Consider the following 18,871-nt stretch of genomic DNA (forward strand, 5'->3'; position numbering starts at 1 on the left):
CAGTTCCTATTTGTAGAAAAAATAATTTCTATTAATTTATCAGCTTTTCTGTAATCACGGAATGGCGCCGAGTTTCAGCTCGAAAAAATCATGAGGGGAAGGAGCTTCTGATTGTTTTTCTTAGCAATCTCCGATTATAGATCTCCGTCGATTCGTCGGCGGATATAATTTTTCTGTTGTGTTCTTGGATTCAAGGACTTTTAGATCGGTATTTAGGCAGCTAATAGATTTTTTTTGAGGCGAAAATGCCGGGGCATGGGAATCTGGATAGGCAAATACAGCAATTGATGGAGTGCAAGCCGCTATCGGAAGCGGAGGTGAAGATTTTGTGCGATCAGGCGCGGGCGATTCTGGTGGAGGAGTGGAATGTGCAGCCAGTGAAATGCCCCGTCACTGTGTGCGGCGATATCCACGGACAATTTTACGATCTGATCGAGCTGTTCCGGATTGGCGGCAATGCTCCTGATACGAATTATCTCTTTATGGGGGATTACGTAGGTGAGTTTTTTTTACGAATAATTGAGGCCTTTTTCTTTATTTAAAGTAGCTGTTCCGAGGGATCCTTTGCTGTTGCTCGTTTTAATTATTGAATTGTAGGGCGAGGATGTCTGAATTGGTTCATAGCTGAATTTGTGTATACGTCTCGTTTAATCTATAGGAAATCGCCAGTAGAAGAGGATCCTATACTATCTTCATCTTGTGTAGCTTGATGCAAAATGTAATTATATGGAGCTGATTCCTAGCTCATTATTCTGTTGTCATAGCTTGTGAAGATTGGAGATTACTTATTGAGCTTTCTGATGTGCTGGTGAGCTGTATTTTTCTCTGAGTTGATCACTGGGATTTACTACGTAGATTATTGATTTAGTAAATTACAATAAATAAGCATGACGTTTGATATCTTGGAGCAAACTATTTCTGATGCTGTGGAGTTGTTTCATTCCAGTAGATTGAGGAAATGGCGGGGTTGTGTTTTTGTTCCAACTTCCAAGCCAATTCCACTATGCACTGTACAATTATGGCTGGCATCATTATACCTAATTGTTTTTATTTTGTTGTGGTTTTGGTTATGTAAGGCAAAGGCTTGCATGGAAAAATGACCTGTAATTGAGGAAGTTTATTTTCTGATATGTTTATTCGATATTTATTCTTGATGACGTTTACACTACATGAATATAAGATGTTTAGACATGTTGCGTATTTGTGGAGATGGGATAGTTTTTCTTACTAATAGTGTTGGTTTTCTTCTTCGCCTTTTACTTTTTGTTCTATTCTTTTTTTGAAGTTTGTTACTTGTGATTTTTTTTTCGTTATACTGCCTATGCATGCGCCTGCCTTACTAAATTGTTTGCTTTATGTGATCTTCACTGTGATCTTCACTGTCATAGCATTTGATTAACAAAATGTGCATACTGCAGACCGTGGGTACTATTCTGTGGAGACGGTCACACTCTTAGTAGCCTTGAAAGTTCGTTATAGAGATCGAATCACAATCCTCAGGGGAAACCATGAAAGTCGGCAAATCACTCAAGTGTACGGCATCTATCTTATTCCTTTACGAACTTCTGGTTAAATTTCGTTTAATTGATCTTCAGTTCCAAATTAATGATATGCAAATATTACAGCTCATGAAGAATTGAGTATATTTCCGTATCCTCCTATCTGGGAATTTGTAGTATAAAGCGGTAAATGACACCCAAATGTGAACTTCAAAAAATAATAATGCTCTTGGATGATTTTGTTTAAAGTAATGATGTTTACAGGTGTACGAATAGGATCATATTTTTTGTTTAGTGAATCTTTCTAACCATACCTGGTATGAATGCCCCATTTGGCAAGATATGGTTACACGGCTGTTCAATTTTATAGGCGTCTTAGATCAGTATGGTTAGTCCCTAGTGATGTTCTTTCTCCAAAGGGACAGTGCCAGGGTGATTCTATCTATTTCTGTGTGTTATTGTAGATTCTACGTAACTAAGATGCTCTAAGATCTGATGCATAACTCTCTTAGAATTGTTTTCTGATTTGCTGTATAAAATACTTAGTATACAGATTTCTGGCCTAAAAATCAAAAAAAGAAAGGATATTTGATCTAAGTCATCGTAGGATTTGTGATCGTCATCTTTTCCAAGTTTAGAAATTGTGAAGGATTCTACTGATTGTAAGATATGTGAGTGGATGAAGTCTGTGAAAAAAGTCTGATAGTATATAATAAGTGACAGAATTAGCAATAATTCTTTTCAAGGTGTAGAAATTGTGAAAGACTCTACTAATTGTTAGATATGCGAGTGGATGAAGTCTGTGAAAAAAAGCTGATAGTATAATATAATTGTAAGTGACAGAATTAGCAATAATTCAGAATTAAAGCTATACATTTGTGACTTTTTTAGATTTCAAATGTTCCAGGAACATTTACATACTTTTTCTTGCGCCAGGTATGGGTTCTATGATGAGTGCTTGAGAAAGTATGGCAATGCCAATGTATGGAAGTCTTTCACTGATCTATTTGATTATTTGCCTTTGACAGCACTTATCGAAAGTCAGGTTTGGCCAACAAAAACACACCTCTGCATTGACTATAGCGTGTTTACTGTAAGTCTGTATCTGATGCTTTTTGGTCATATTGTAGGTCTTTTGTTTGCATGGGGGTCTTTCACCGTCACTGGATACCTTGGATAACATTCGAGCTTTAGACCGCATACAGGAGGTACAACTGAGTTTTTTTCCTTTTTTGTTTTCTTAAATCAAACGAATGCAAAAGTTTTCACATGTCTCCTTTTTTAACCTTACTCTTTTTTGTTTTATTATTTTTTCAGTGTTGGGTACTAGTCCCAGTTTCATTGTTTCATTTAAGTGCAACAGCTCCCATAATCTGATTTGTGTGCTAGTCTCCAATTTTATCTTGAGGCTGATGATTGATAAAAATAGTATTTCAAAATTTAGCAAAATGGAATTTTTGCTTCTTTTCTTGCAATGAACAAAAGGTGGTAGCATTCCTAAAATTTCATCTTCATTTTTCCTGCATTTCTGTTGTCTGCTTTGATAGTGAAGTATTGTTTTGATTTTAAAAAATTAAAGACCTTAATATGGATGAACTATTAGTATTTTGTTATCTTGCTAAATGTAGTTCATCAACGTCCTTACTAGGTTCCACATGAAGGACCAATGTGCGACCTTTTATGGTCTGATCCGGATGATCGCTGCGGATGGGGCATATCACCACGTGGGGCTGGCTACACCTTTGGACAGGATATAGCTGCTCAGTTCAACCACACGAATGGCCTCACCCTAATTTCAAGGGCCCACCAGCTTGTGATGGAGGGTTTTAATTGGTGTCAGGTTGGACTCGGGTCAGAATGATCTATCTCTCATGCAAATCATAGGCCTGAACTTATTTGGTTCCATTCCATGTTGTAGGAAAAGAACGTGGTCACAGTGTTTAGCGCCCCAAACTACTGCTACCGTTGCGGAAACATGGCTGCAATACTTGAAATCGGGGAGAACATGGAGCAGAACTTCCTTCAGTTTGATCCAGCTCCCCGGCAGATTGAGCCTGACACAACCCGCAAAACTCCAGACTACTTCTTGTGAGCTCCGAGGTCAGTTAATATCACAGTGGATTACTGTCGACACATCATTCTTTGTTTGGAGTTAGGCCCTGCTCCCGAATTCCTGTTTTGTTCTCGCCGTAACTAACCATGGGAGGGAGATGTTTTGTATATTTTGCCCCAAAAAGCTAAAAAGCAATTTATATGGTGTTATGTAATTTAAAAAGGCTTTGATAGGATCCAGTTTTTTTAGAAAGATCACAAGTAGCATTGAATAAACTCATTGCTTGCCTGAAATTAGTTTGTAGAATGGAATTTTTTGGATATTTGAGTTAATGATGTGATGATTATGGTGTGTGAGAGATACATAATATATGTGGTGTAGCTTTCTTGGGAGTTGTGAATATAGTAGCTGAGTTGAAAGATGCTGCTGTGTGTGTCTTTTGTTAGGGTTAGAGTTACAATTTTGTTTACCAAATTGAGTTTTGTTCAAACCGCGCTATTTTTATTTTTGTTGGCTATGATTTTCAATTAAGCACTGAAATATGCTATATTTATCATTTCAAATATGGTATATGTTTAATTTATTTTATTTTTATTTTTATTTTTATTTTAATATAGATAGTATATTGATTAAAAAAATATACGAATAGTATTATAATCTGTGCGAATGTGAATCCAATTGATTTTCATAGTATGTCTTTTATTGTTTAATTGGAAACTCATGGCCTAACAAAATATAAATACACAAGTAAAAGGAACGTTTATTCCTAGTTTTCTTCGATTTAAACCGAACATTTAATGCGTTTTGCTGGACAGGAGAATATGGAATTAGTTGTTGTCATTGACATTTAAAACTAAAAGATCATGATATACCATTTCTAGAATCGCAATGATTTTTTCAGTTAAAAAATCTATAAAAATACCTCGTAAATATTACGAGTCGAATAAGTAATAACACGTTGTAATAAGTATATATTACTACAAGGAGTGCGCTAAAATGCTAACTTTTCTTAAATTGCTAACTTGCTAATTCATCAACGTAATGTATTGACATTTAAATATCATCAGATCACACCCTATATTACAAATTCAATAAATATATATTACAATAATCACCGAAAAATGATGATTTCACACCTTAAAATGATTTTTGATGACTAAATTTCGTTGTGTAACATAGCCAAAGGCGATTATATTTATTCCATTTCGCAACCGCCTTCCAAATTTCAAAGTCATTTTAATATCGTTTTTAGATAGTTATATACAAATTTTGTGTATATATGTGTAGATTTTTCGTATTGAAATTACGTTGATTGTTTTATATAAAAATCATCTGAACATATACAATTAGAATTTTACTAAAATCCTCATAAAATACCTATAATTTAAATTAAATAAGTTATGAGAAATTTGATAATTTAAAGTATTTTAAGAAAGATAAATTTATTTCCAAATTTGTGACAAAATGATCAATATTTATCTTCTTATTTTTGGTAAAGCAGATGACATTTGACATTTGCAGCCATCGGATTCTGAAACCCTATTGTTCGGAATTAGTTTAGTTTTAAGTTATAGAGTTATTAATCGAGTATATCATATTTATATCCATGTATGTAATTCGTTCACGGAGATCGTTTCATGATATAATCAATTATGTTAGTAATTATATGATCATTTGGCAATTGTTAATTATTTAAAAATTACTAGTATAATGGATTGACATATTTTAGGGTGTATATTTAGCCTTGGTTGTGCAATAAGCTACGATTAAATTTTGACCGTATAGTATAAAAAGTTTAGAGCTGTGTTGTTTGAGTATAGTTTAAGCAAAAAATGTGGCCATTATTAGTGGGTTTTGTAAATACGTCTAACATCTATACAACGTATATAGCACAATTAAAAACATGGATGAAATGAAATACAAATTCTAAATATTATTTAAATTTCAAATTATATCTGGATTATTAAAATATATCAACAGATGACAAAATAGTAGCAACAAAAAATGTCAAATACATTATCAACAGTTGATGTTGTGTTGACAATATGTTGACATTTTTTATTACTACTATTTTATCAGAATTATAGTTTAAAATTTATATATTATATAAAGTTTACATTTTATTACTATTTATAGGAAACATAATCAAATTAGGTTGCATCTTTGCCACTTTGTCCTTATTTTTAGTAAAAAAAAACACTCGTGACAATATACTCTCTCCTTTCATTAATAATAAATCAATTTTATCATTTCAGTCTTTTCTTAAAAATTAGAATAATTTTAAATCTCACAATCCATTTACACTCCTTTCATTACCTTTTTTCTTTTTTCTTTTTTATTAATAGTTCATTAAAACTTGTATTGTATCAAATTGTGCTATTTTTAACGGAAGAGTATTATATTTTGAAAATTCAGTCACGGTAATTATTTACATTTCAATAACTCGTATTTGATTTTGACTTCAATCATCAAGTTATAATAACTCGTTCTTTGTTTTTTTTAATATAAAATATTAGTAGAATAAAGTGTTATTGTTATATTAGTTGACTATGACCAATTCTTAGTCTTCCGTCCACCTTTTGTTGAAGATAAAATTTGATATATGGTCAAACATGACACCTCCTAGTTGACACATTCTAAATAATCCATTGAGCTGGTTACACTAATATGTTTCTTTCCAACTTAATCAAACGAAGTAATGTAATATCAGTATACTAGTATTCGATCCCTCCCATAAAAGATGTCTCACTTTCCTTCTTAGTATGTTCAATTAAAAATATCACATTTCTATTTTTAGAAAAAGTTTTCTCTCACATAGTAATATAAACATTATAGTTTCTCTTTTCACTTAACATACAAAATTAAACCTCCCAAAATCCTGTATCATCCCACAAGTATGACATCTTTTGTGAGACGGACGAGTACTATATTTTTTTCCACTAAATTAGATAAAATTTTGCATTTATATTTAATTATAGAGTGAACTCTGAATTTAATTCATCAAAAATACATTTTGCGCCTTTTAATCTATAAGAAAAGCTAGCACTAAAAATCATATTTTTTAGATTATTTTTACCATTTAACCTATTTTCCATTCGATTTGTCCCTCAACAACTTCTAACTATATAACTGATTTTTCACTTTTTTCGCTGACTAAGTGATAGACAAAATAAAAAATTAGTTAAAAAAACACAAACAAATCATAATGACATGTTCAAAATAATAAGCATATACGAATACTAATACAGGAATAATTATTCAAAAAAAATTAATGTCTTCTCAATTAATCCTCCATAAATAATGTGGTTTTATTCCTATTTTTATGTGTCTATGATACTTTAATTTATGATATAGTAATTTTTAGAGTGAACTCCAAAAATAGTCTCTGGAGTCCGGACAATGAAGGATGTATATTTGTGTCATATCGTACAAATAAATTGCACCTGGGGTTTTTTTGATAAATTTTTTTATTCATTTGAGATACATTTTCATCCTTTCCCACTCTTCTTTCTCATTTTACAAGAACACTATTTGGTAATTGTATGTTTAACTTTTTAATTTCTCTTGTATCTATTCCCTCTCTCTTTAGTGGCAATAACTTTCATCTCCCTCCTTTGTTTATTTTACAGTTTTGATTCTAGACATTTTAAAAAATTTTGATTTTGATTTTATTTGATTCATTTTTTATTGGATAAAAGACATAAATACATAACAGATTGATGATTGATAAGATGATGAATTCAAAAATGAAATGTCAATAGTGTCCTTTAGACTGGAAAATAGTAAAATGGAAAATAAAAAAGTGAAAAAGTAACTCAAATAAATTAAAATTTTGTCAAGATAACTCTGGTGCAATTTATTTTGACAAAATACCGCAAATATGCATTCTATATTATCTAGAGACCATTAATGCATTTCACACTTTTTTATATTTTACCATTTTTCATGCTTAATATTTATAAAAAATTATTACTATAGTACTTTTTGAAATGTCAATTTCAAGTGAATTTTTTAGATAAAATGTATTTAAGCATCCTAAAATAAAAAATATAACTCTCGGATAAAATACTAATCAAATGACATTTTATTTTTCACTGATTGACCTACTTTTCTTCAAAATTTTCCCATGCCTTAAGAGCAAAATAAACAAAAAAATTAAGACATAGTGAAAAAAATCAGGAATATAATCAGTGCTTTTTTTCATGAATTTGTGATGAGAATTTTCAATTTTAAGGACCTAAAGGTGCAAGTTGTATTTTCATGTTGTCAATTTCTCTCAATTTTAAGGACCTAAAGGTGCAAGTTGTATTTTCATGTTGTCAATTTCTACACGTCGCAAACACACATATAATTAATAGGTTACGTCTTATTAGGTTCGTGTCCTTATTAGGTTAACTTGTTAAGAACTTGATAATTTTGGATTGAGCATGGTTAAGATTGGGTTGTACTAGGTTCGAGTAACCCATTAAAAATTACTCCCTCCAGGCTTCGTCTGCCATTAGGAGTCCCTTACCATTTACTCTGTCTGTCATTAGGAGTTTTGGTTCACTTTTATTATAAATTATAGGTAGACCACATATTCCATAAACTTATTCCCCACACATTTTATCATAAAACTAATACCCCCTCCGTCCCTAAAACATAGATTCATTTGTGGACGACACGCGTTTTAACGAGAAATTAAAGTAAGAGAGAATGAGAAAAAGTAGGTAATGTATGGAAAAGAGGAGAAAAAGTGGGTAAAGTATGAAGGAGAAACATTTCATTTTAGAAATGAGACTATTTTTTTGGACATCCCAAAACGGCAAAATGAGACTATTTTTCATGGATAGATGAAATATATAAAAGGGAATATTGTCAATTAAATCACAACTTTTAGGTTGACTTTTGGTCAATCTCATACTTATAAAGTTAGCTAATTAAATCATAACTTGTCACACTTTCACAATTGTCTCATAACTTAAAATTTTTGACAATTAGACCATCTCTAAGGGTACACTAAAACCTAAAATGAGATAGGTAATTAATTCCAATAGTACTCCAAAACCAATTCCATTTTTGGTTTTTGAAAAAAAATCCATATCTTTGGGTTTACACTAAACCAAAACCCAAAAGTTTTTTAAATTTCATGAGTAAAAAATTGCATAATATAGAGAATATTCTTTTAAGGTTGAGTTTAGTGTAAATGGTTGGGGTAAGAGCATCTCCTATGGCGTCCCTCCGGTAGGACGTCCGGTCGGACACCGGGAAGGGCGACGGGACGTCCGCCGTTGGGAGGTCGGAGGTCGGATACGGACGTCCCGTGAGGACGTCGGGTGTCCTCGGATGTCCCGGGGACGGGCGGGTGGACGGGCGCCACTGTGGCGAAGGTCGGACGTCCCGGTCGGACGTCCGATATTTGATTTTTTTTTTTTTTTTAAATTCTATATATACGGCTCGTTGAACTTCATTTCATTTGCACCACTTGTGTTAACAAGTTTCTCTCTTCTTTTACTACAAATTTCATTTCTACAAATTAAATTATTGTGATTTTTTTAATTGCGGGATGTCCTAGTGGGAAGGGCGATGGGAAGGGCGGATATGCAGGGGATGTCCTAGTGATGTGGCAGTGGGGTGGGATGTCCTAGTGACGTGGCAGGAGGTGTTTTTGGGATGTCCTAGTGGATGTCCGAGTGGGATGTCCGCCCACTGGAGATGCTCTAAAATCACATTTGATGCTCTTACATAGCATTATTTAGTGACATGGCATTTATGTGGCATTATTTAATGACATGGCATTATGATGTGGTGTTTCTCCTTTCATTAATGAGGTGCATTATTTAGTTTGATATACTCTCTTCGTTCCATAAAAATAAAAATTTTAGTAATAACATGAGTTTTAATATAAAATTAATAAAATACATAAAAATAAAATTTTTTTGAAATATTATTAATAATAAATGTGGTCCACCTCAATAAAAAAAGAAAAACTTACCACTAATAAAAACGGACTAACTTTATGGACAACAAAGATTATAAAGATAAACCGGAAAAATGGAGTATTATATTAATAATAGTAAATGTCGCAGATAAAGATTGTATTTTTGTTGAAAGATAGATAATGGAGTACTTAACTCTGTTTCGGTCTAAAATAAAAACATTTCTATGTTTTGATTATAGAGCTAAAAGGGATATATATTTACCTAAAGTCTTATAACTCTTATACTAGTCCCTCACTTTAGTTCTCCGTTCGATATTAAAGTATTTTATTTCTAATGCTTTTATAATGTGTTTTTATTCTTTCTTAACTCTGCACTCTTCATTTCATTTCTATGTATTTGAACTTCAATGTTCAATGCTAAATCTCATGAAGTTAAATTCTTTAAGAAAAAAGCATGTGTAGGGAGGACCCAAGTGTATTGGGGGAGAGCCTATCGATAAACATTTCTGCGTCTTATAACTACTAGTTAGTTACTCCTTCCATCCCTTGGATGTATTACACTTTTTCTTTAGTTTGTCTTATTAAATATGTCATTTTTTTCTCTCTCAAATATATATACAAAAATACTATTTTATTTTTCAGTTAATACACAAAATAACATTTTTTTAAAATTATGTGACATTATTCAAATCGGAGTAAAATATAGTTTTCTATCCTTCATTCTATTTCATACTTTATCACATCTTAAAATAAAAAAATGTTATTTTTTACTGTACTTTATAGTTATACTCCTACTTGATTTATGGAGTATATAAAATCTCATACTTAAGGGGTGCGTTACATTGCTAACACACTCTTAAATTGTTAACTACAACTTAATAACAAACATTGGATCATTAAATCAAGGCACATGATCATTCCAACTATGAAAATCAATACAATATATAAAAAATGTCAATTAGGAGTATTAATGTCAATTAGCAACAGATTAGTTATAACTAACTTTTAAAAAATATTTCAAAACTTTAAATGCATATAACTATATCGATTTAAATTATTTTTTTGCATAATATTATCAAATTAAAGATAATTTTATAAGGATTCCAACGAGATCGCAATTGCATGTGCTTCGCTGTCAAAATTTGAAATTTTTTTAATGATTTTTTGTATTTTTCGACAACAAGAATATTAACATAGCTATCATAATATGTCAATAGGAAATTGTGTTGACATTGTTATGTTTTCGTGTTGATATATTTAATACATTGTATTGACGGTGTGTTCCTAAACCCTAAATTTGATAATTGTTAGTATTATCTTTTAATATTAAAAAATAAAAAATGAAATTACACGGAAATATATATAAACCATTAGATCTCTAAAATTCTATTATCTTATTAAGAATGAGTTAGCAATTAAGGAATGAATTATTAGTAATTGATCACATCTATCCTCGTACTTAAATATGAAATAAGTATTTATTTAAATGCGACGGAGTGAGTATAAGTTCATGCAGAAATAAAAATTTGTAAATTCGGATTAACATCCCTAATTCTACTAGGATTGGATTGGTGATCCAATTCCAAATCTTTGTAGGAGTATTAAAATTTACATAAAAATTGTGAATATATATATATATATTTATGCAGCGTTAAATTTACATGTATTTTCGGAGACGAACTCTGGGAGTATATATATATATACCTCACACCATTGCTGCTAAAACGAAGTATTTCTTGCTCCCTCATTAAGATCCATTGCTGCACAAAGCTCCAACCTTTTTTAATGCCATTTCTACGATTATCCTTTTCCTATATTTCAAGTAATTCCTATTGTCTTCTCCTCTTCCATCATAGGCGATCTTCCTCCAGGTATGCACGATTACTCTTCGATTTTTGGCTTCATAGATCTAATTCTCATCCTTTCAATTGCTGCAAACTTTATTGTTTCTTAATTTCTCTCTGGATCAGGATTTTCTCTACTCCAACTAAATACAACGTGCTATTTATAACCTCTGATTTTTCGATACAAAGCCATGAAGAGGTCTAGAGATGATGTGTTTGCGACTGCCATTCCTTCTCCAACTGAGCCGTGAGTTTTTTTTTTTTTTTTTTTTTCTTTTTTTAAGCGTTGATTTTTTTGCCGTTTGGTGATTAGTTGGTTGAGGTTTTTGTGATTGATTAGTTTTGATTTTTAGCCATGAGATTGATCTTGCGGTTGAGGTGCTCCAGTTATTTTGCTGTTGTGTATTGTGTTTGCAACTTATGTCAAATTTTTGAGCTTTTGTTGTGTTTCCTGTTGCGGATTGTGCTCGGTGCTCGGTGAACTGAATCTTGAGTGGTTGCATAAGTTTGATTGTCTGGATAGTGATGTTTTCGTAAGTTGTTTGGGGAAACTTTGTGCTGGCATATATGCTTCAGAATATTGCCTTTTTTCTGCTCCTTTGTTCGAAGACAATATAATGGTCATGTTGTGTGCACCGTCGTTTACATGAAATTTTCTCATTCAACACAAGGAAGGTTGCCTTCTTTTATTATGAATACTGTGTGTTGATAAGGGTTTCAAATTTGCATATTTGGGTGGACGATGAAGTTCTGGAAAAGCCCAGGTGTCAACGGCAAGGAGTGCGCAGAAGCTCCAGACGACTGATGCCTTGTCATATCTCAAAGTTGTGAAGGAAAAAATTCAGGACAAAGGGGACTTGTATAATGAGTTTCTTGATGTCATGAAAGAGTTCAAGGCTCAAAGGTATACCTGTGCATTCCTATTTTGGGGTTTAGTCTGGATTTCATAATGTTAATGTGTTTATTTATGTTTTGTTGGTCTGGATGTAGAATTGATACATCTGGCGTTATAGTAAAAGTGAAGGAATTATTTAGAGGGGAACGGGACCTAATTCTGGGTTTCAATGCCTTTTTACCAAAGGGATATGAAATTACCCTCGCAGCAGAGGATGAACCACTTCTAAAAAAGAAGCCCGTAGATTTTGAAGAAGCAATTGGTTTTGTAAACAAAATAAAGGTGCACCTATAGTCTTCTGTTTCCTGTTTCTCCATGAGAATTTGTGGTCTGACCAATTTAAAACTAATCGCAGACCAGATTTCAGGGTGACCATCATGTATACAATGCATTTCTTGACATCTTGAATATATACAGAAAAAATAATATGTCCATAACAGAAGTCTATCAGGAGGTACTCCACTCAGAATCCATATTATTAATATGTATAATAAAAACAGATATTATGTTCTTGAGTAGTGATTTCATGATTTATGTTTGCAGGTTTCAGTTCTTTTTCAGGATCATGCTGACCTCCTTGTAGAGTTCACTCATTTTTTACCTTATACTACTGCTGCTGCCCCCGTCCATCATGCTCAACCCATTAGCAATCATATCTTGCTGCAGAACAGTGGAGGCTCTCCCATGAGAATGACTCGGCCCATTGAGCAGGTCAATTTCACTTTTGTGAATTAGTGTTTTGTGGTTGACTCTGTAATGCAAAATGAATAAATATCTCTCTTGGAACATTTGTTACAGAAGCCTGCTGCAGGCAATTCATTTGTTACTTGCCCTGATTCAGAGCAATGGAAAGTTAGTAAAGAAGATAACAAAACTGAGCTTCATTATGACGATAACTTGGACAGTGTAAGAAAATTTACCGGCGGAGATGATTCTGCTAATGACCAGTTACATAAAGGTTGGTACAGTAAGAATCAGATTTTGTTTCATCAAATAGTTCTCATTATAATGTTATATGAGTTCAGTGTAATAACCACTCTTGATTCTCAGTGTACATCCAATTTGTTGAGCATGCAGTAGCACTACTGTATCTGTGATCATGAGATTTATATTTTGGCATTTTGTTACAGAATATTATTGATTTTGTTATTGCAATTTTTATTTTGAGATTCATTGCCGAACTTTTTTGGGTAGCTATCTGCATTCAGCAGGAGTGTTCACATGTATCAAGTAAAATCAATTCATTTTCTCAGGAACAGAGGACCCAGTGTCAATTTTCTGTGGAAAAGTGAAGGAAAGATTGAATGATTCCGAAAGCTACAAGAAGTTTTTGGACTGTGTTCGTTCCTATAGAAGCAAGTTTGTCACACTGCCTCAATTTCAAAAGCTGGTAATTTTTCCCTGCTATACTTATCCTTCCAGTTAGCTCCAATTTACATCTGTCCTCTAGTTATGTTGAATTATGGCATAGACAAAAGCAGTTTTAGCTAAAATCGCATACTGCTCCAAAGTTTTTTATACATACCCTTCTCTGTATATCAATCCATTTTTTATAGTAATGAAAAAATAGCAAGCTACATCCTCCTATCATGCTAATACATCTCAAGGTAATTGTACTGATGAAGTGATGATAAAACCTGAAAATATAGATATCAACCATTTAAAATTTAATTTACTAGAAAGATAATTGCTGGCAACATATCATATATTTCACTCTTGTATCTCCGGTAGGATTATTAATCAATATAAACTGTATACTGTATCAGGTAGCTAGTATACTGGGATCACATCCAGACCTCAAGGAACAGTGCGAAGATTTCATAATTTATGTTGAGAAGACAGGTGAGAAAACATTGATGCTTTTTACGTGTTTTGTGGCAACTATATGTATTTGTTAAGTTGCTCTGAACTGGGTGTTTTACATATTTTCTAGGCAGCAAACAAAATTTCAGATCTCTAAAGGTAGATGATCGTGAAGCAGATATGAATAATAAGGAAGACAGTGATAAAAATATAGATCATGGCAATACTGAAAGGGATAGATCCGACAAGGCTCTTGCTTTTAGCAAAGATGTCCAAGGACAGAAACTGTCCATTACAAAGGAGAAGTTTATGGCGAAACCCATCCATGAACTTGATCTCTCTAACTGTGAAAGCTGCACTCCAAGTTACCGACTTCTTCCTGACAATGTTAGTATATAGTTTTGTTATACTTATCCAAGTATTCTGTATCTTTTTGCTCATTGCTTCAGTGTTCCCCAATGCAGTATCCGATTCCATCAGTGAGCTGTAGAACCAAGATTGGTTCTGAAGTGCTGAATGATCATTGGGTGTCTGTCACTTCAGGAAGTGAGGACTATTCGTTCAAACATATGCGCAAAAACCAATATGAAGAAAGCCTGTTCCGTTGTGAGGACGATAGGTGAGAGTTCTTTCAGGAGATTCCTTGAACTCGTGCTGTAATAAACCTGCCATCTTGCCTGCTAGAAGATGTGAATTTCTGTTTCTATTATGATTCCAGGTTTGAACTTGACATGCTGTTGGAATCTGTGAACGCAACAACAAAGCGTGTTGAAGAATTGTTAGATAGTATGAACTCTCATACTGACAAGACTGGGAGTTCATCTCATATAGGTGATCATCTGACAGGTATGCACCAATGATACCTAATTTCTCTTTTGAACAAATTTATGCTGTTGATAGTTCACTTGAAAGTCCATTTCAATCTGTTTTTCAGCTGTTAACCTTCGGTGTATTGAGCGTTTATATGGTGATCATGGGCTTGACGTAAGGGATGTGCTTAGGAAGAACGCACCCCTTGCACTGCCAGTTATTTTAACCAGGCTGCAGCAGAAACAGGAAGAATGGGCAAGGTGCCGCTCCGATTTCAATAAGATTTGGGCTGAAATTTATGCTAAAAACTACCACAAGTCACTCGATCATCGGAGCTTCTATTTTAAGCAACAAGATACAAAGAACTTGAGTGCTAAAGGTAATTCGGATTTGCACTGTATTGACTAGGTTCCTTACTACGATATCTGATGTTATGCTTTCTTCTCATTCTCTTAGAATATTTACTGACAATATAATTTGGTTGATGGTTTCTCTCCATCAGCATTTTTAGCTGAAATCAGAGAAATGAGTGAAAAGGATCAGAATGAAGATGAGAAGATTCTTTCGATCAGTGGTGGATATAAACAACCCATCAAACCTCATATGAAGTTTGAGTATCCTGATCCCGACATTCAAGAAGATCTATATCAGCTCATGAAATATGCTTGTGGAGAAGTGTGTACACCTGAACAACATGACAAAGTCATGAAGATTTGGACAACATTCATTGAACCAGTGTTCAGCATTCCTTCCCGTCCTAGTGTGGAGGACATGAAAGAAACTGTAAACAATGATTCAGCTAAAACATTGGCCAATTTTGGTGAAGGGAATGTCATCCCTGTTGGCGAGGCTGCTTCAAATATGTCCAAAACTGGAGGTGATAATATTCCAACTGAAGAACCCCGTTGCAGCAGAATACTAATGGGACATGGTGATAATGGGGTCAAGAATTGTGGTTCTCCTAATGCAGATAATGCTGCGTGTGAGATTGATATATCATGCAATGCAACCCAAAATGGAGTATTGCACACAGATTCCAGCATCATACCTGCAATGTCAGGGACCAGCAAACAAGCTGGTTTCTTTGAGCAAGTTACTCCAAACTCTACAGGAGAAAAGAACATAAATCTGGAAAATGGTGCATATTTAATCTACAATTTGTCATTAGTTATGTATACTTCTATGTCTAACTTTTGAAGAAATTGTTATATGCTACTCTGCAGGATCAAGCAGTGCTATTGGTGATCATGTGCTGAATAACAAACCACAGGTATACTAGAGTCATTGGTTATATTGAGCATCTTATAGAAAGTATATAAACAAGACATTGCAATGTAATGGAAGAACGGGTCAAACATTGTCATGCTTTCAGATATGGTCCTGATTTTTGGTAAAACTAGTTAGCAAGAAAAGAGTTAATTTAGGACTGTTGTTGCAGGGTGGTCTTTATATGAAAGTTACTTCCTCTTCAGTTGAGGGGATCCAAGCTCAGAGATGTCAGAATGAAATTATAGGTTTCGGTAAAGATGAACGAGAAGAAGGTGAGTTATCCCCTAGTAAGAATTCTGAAGGCGGCATGTTGGCTGCATTTGGAGAAGTTGCGTATGGTTCTTGTAATAGTAGACAGACTGGAGGAGAAGCACTTTGTGTTGTGGAGGTGGGCAGGGAAAATGATGCTAATGCTGACGATGAAGGTGAGGAAAGTGCGAAGGGCTCCTCAGACAGTGAGAATGGCTATAAAATTGCTGAGGTTTCAGCGACTGATTCAGCCGACAGAGAAGAGCGCTCTCCCGGAGATCATGATGAAGATGAGGACCATGATGAGAATGACAACAAGGATGCGAGTGAACATGAGGCGGAAGGCGTTGCAGACATCCATGAGAATGAGGGAATGGCGGCATTTTCTGGTCATGTTCTGCACAGTGTGAAGCCTCTTACGACGAAATTGCCTGCTGCCTTACATGTGAAAGAGAGGAACTCAGAGATTTTCTACGGAAACGATTCCTTTTATTTACTTTTCAGGCTTCACCAAGTAAAGTTCATCTATATTTATTAACATTAATAGTTTTTATCATACATCTTACAAAATGTTTTCCTTTGTCCATCACAATAATATCCCTTTTATTGCTTCTACAGATTCTATATGAAAGAATGCGTAGTGCTAAGTTACATTCGTCGTCGCCAGAAAATAAATGGAGGATCTTGAACGATTCTAATACGACAGATTCATATGCTAGGTATCTTGTTTTTTCAACCGAGTATCATTTTCTTGGGATAAAGCTATGTAGCTCTACTAATAAAGTCGCACTTGTTGCACGAAAGCAGATTTAAGGATGCACTACACAGTTTACTGGATGGATCATCTGATAATGCAAAGTTCGAAGATGATTGTCGAACTATTATTGGTGCTCAATCCTACATCCTCTTTTCACTAGACAAACTGATACATAAACTTGTCAAACAGGTGACAACTTGGGATTTATTTCTCATTTACAAACATGTTTCCACCATTTCTGCTGTTTGTGATTTAACGGTTTACCCCTGGTATTCTACAGCTGCAAACAATTGCGAGTGAGGAGATGGAGAACAAGCTCATTCAGCTATATTCATACGAAAGATCAAGAAGTCCTCGAAAATTTACTGATGATATTTATCATGAAAATGCACGTTTTCTTCTCCCCGAAGACAACTTGTATCGGATAGAATGTGTAAGTTTCCTGATTTATTCTTATTTTTATTCAGAATGTTCGTATATCTTTCAGGTTACACCCCTTATACTGAGCATGATCTTCTGCTGGCAGGTGCCTTCCCCAACTTGTTTAACGGTTCAGCTCATGAAAAACGAGCAGGACAAACCTGAAGAGACAGCTATCTACATGGTCCCTGCGTTTGCAGCTTATTTGAATGATGAACTACTAGCAACTGCTCCGGAACGGAAAGGAAAACATAGGATATTCTTGAAGAGGTAATGCTAAACTAAAACACAAAAATTTCCATCGAACATCTATCTTTTTTTTGTATATATGTTGATCCGAAAAGCAACTGCAGAAACAAAAGAAAATTTCAGAGTCAAGACAAAATCTCCGACACCTCCAAACCCAAGGAACAGCTTGTAACTCATAATGGTCTTGAAATCAAGGTTGCTTCCAATACACTGAAGGTATGTCGATGAGAAAAGCTGATTCCAGAAACCTAAATACCCTTAACATTATACTAAATTCATATGGTTTTGGATGCCATAGGCTTCTTATGTTATAGGTTCGGAAGACTTCTTATATCGCTTGAGCAAAAGGAGGAAAACTCAGTTTCACAGCAGTTCAAGCAGTAGCGCTTCCAATGGTTGTTCTCCAAGAGTTAGAAGAACCTGCAGAGTGATGGTTGGTTGAATAGCAAAAGTTTTTCTGCATCAGTAATTGAAGGTTAGACTCCGCGACAAAATCATAATGCGTTAACTGATACAGTTAATTGTGAAAGTGAGCTGAGGCGGCGGCTGAATCTCGTTTCAACTGTCACACGCCGAGCACCATGCTTGGTGTTGATGGAAGGAGAGGACTTGGATATGTTTGTAGATATTTACATGTGTTGTAGTAATCTAACATTCAAGCTGAAACAAGTAGTCTTATATAAGGCATTTTTTCATCCCACATTTCCAGTGCCTTGTCAATTTTGTTTCTCTTTCTACAAGGTTTCAACTGTCAATCTAAATCTAACCCACCTCTTGGCTCTCTTGGTCTCGTTACTGGCTTGATTTGTCCAATAAAAAAGTACTCTCTCCATTCCAACTAAGTTGAGTCAAAATCTTAGGGCACGGAGATTAAAAAATAGTGTTAAAAGTAGAAGAGATGAAATCAAGTAATAAAGATCGTGAGAGAGGAAAGTATGTAATGAAATAAAGTAAGCGTGATTGGATGTTTTATTTTTTGTCAAAAAAGGAAATCACTCAATTTAGTTGGGACGGAGAGAGTATCATATTTTTTTCTTTTTTTAAAAGTAACCAATAAATCATGTATTTTGTACAAAATCCATACTCATATTTTTGTATATATA

The 18,871-nt window shown here is 34.0% G+C and overlaps 2 protein-coding genes across 7 annotated transcripts; both read left to right on the forward strand.

Moving 5' to 3' along the window:
• LOC121756972 (serine/threonine-protein phosphatase PP2A-2 catalytic subunit-like) lies at positions 1 to 3,921 on the forward strand. The gene is made up of 6 exons (XM_042152416.1): positions 1 to 498; positions 1,419 to 1,533; positions 2,436 to 2,544; positions 2,630 to 2,707; positions 3,148 to 3,339; positions 3,418 to 3,921. The coding sequence occupies exons 1-6, from the start codon at positions 246 to 248 to the stop codon at positions 3,589 to 3,591; spliced, it is 921 nt and encodes a 306-aa protein (XP_042008350.1). The 5' UTR covers positions 1 to 245; the 3' UTR covers positions 3,592 to 3,921.
• Positions 3,922 to 11,184: 7,263 nt separating this feature from the next.
• LOC121758900 (paired amphipathic helix protein Sin3-like 3) lies at positions 11,185 to 18,468 on the forward strand. Of its 6 annotated transcripts, none has more exons than XM_042154333.1 (22): positions 11,185 to 11,343; positions 11,443 to 11,563; positions 12,065 to 12,220; positions 12,307 to 12,493; positions 12,567 to 12,665; positions 12,755 to 12,922; positions 13,010 to 13,169; positions 13,465 to 13,601; positions 13,978 to 14,053; positions 14,145 to 14,401; positions 14,479 to 14,633; positions 14,733 to 14,860; positions 14,949 to 15,203; positions 15,327 to 15,962; positions 16,048 to 16,094; positions 16,263 to 16,856; positions 16,961 to 17,061; positions 17,150 to 17,288; positions 17,380 to 17,532; positions 17,626 to 17,789; positions 17,873 to 17,984; positions 18,067 to 18,468. In XM_042154333.1, the coding sequence occupies exons 2-22, from the start codon at positions 11,508 to 11,510 to the stop codon at positions 18,208 to 18,210; spliced, it is 3,924 nt and encodes a 1,307-aa protein (XP_042010267.1). In that variant the 5' UTR covers positions 11,185 to 11,343; positions 11,443 to 11,507; the 3' UTR covers positions 18,211 to 18,468. The 6 variants fall into 6 exon arrangements, with proteins under 6 accessions (XP_042010267.1, XP_042010268.1, XP_042010269.1 ...); XM_042154334.1 differs by having other exon boundaries at positions 13,471 to 13,601; XM_042154335.1 differs by having other exon boundaries at positions 12,579 to 12,665.
• The last annotated feature ends 403 nt before the right edge of the window (positions 18,469 to 18,871 follow it).

This window comes from Salvia splendens, chromosome 12, assembly GCF_004379255.2.
Source record: "Salvia splendens isolate huo1 chromosome 12, SspV2, whole genome shotgun sequence".
In the NCBI taxonomy this organism is placed as follows: domain Eukaryota; kingdom Viridiplantae; phylum Streptophyta; class Magnoliopsida; order Lamiales; family Lamiaceae; genus Salvia; species Salvia splendens.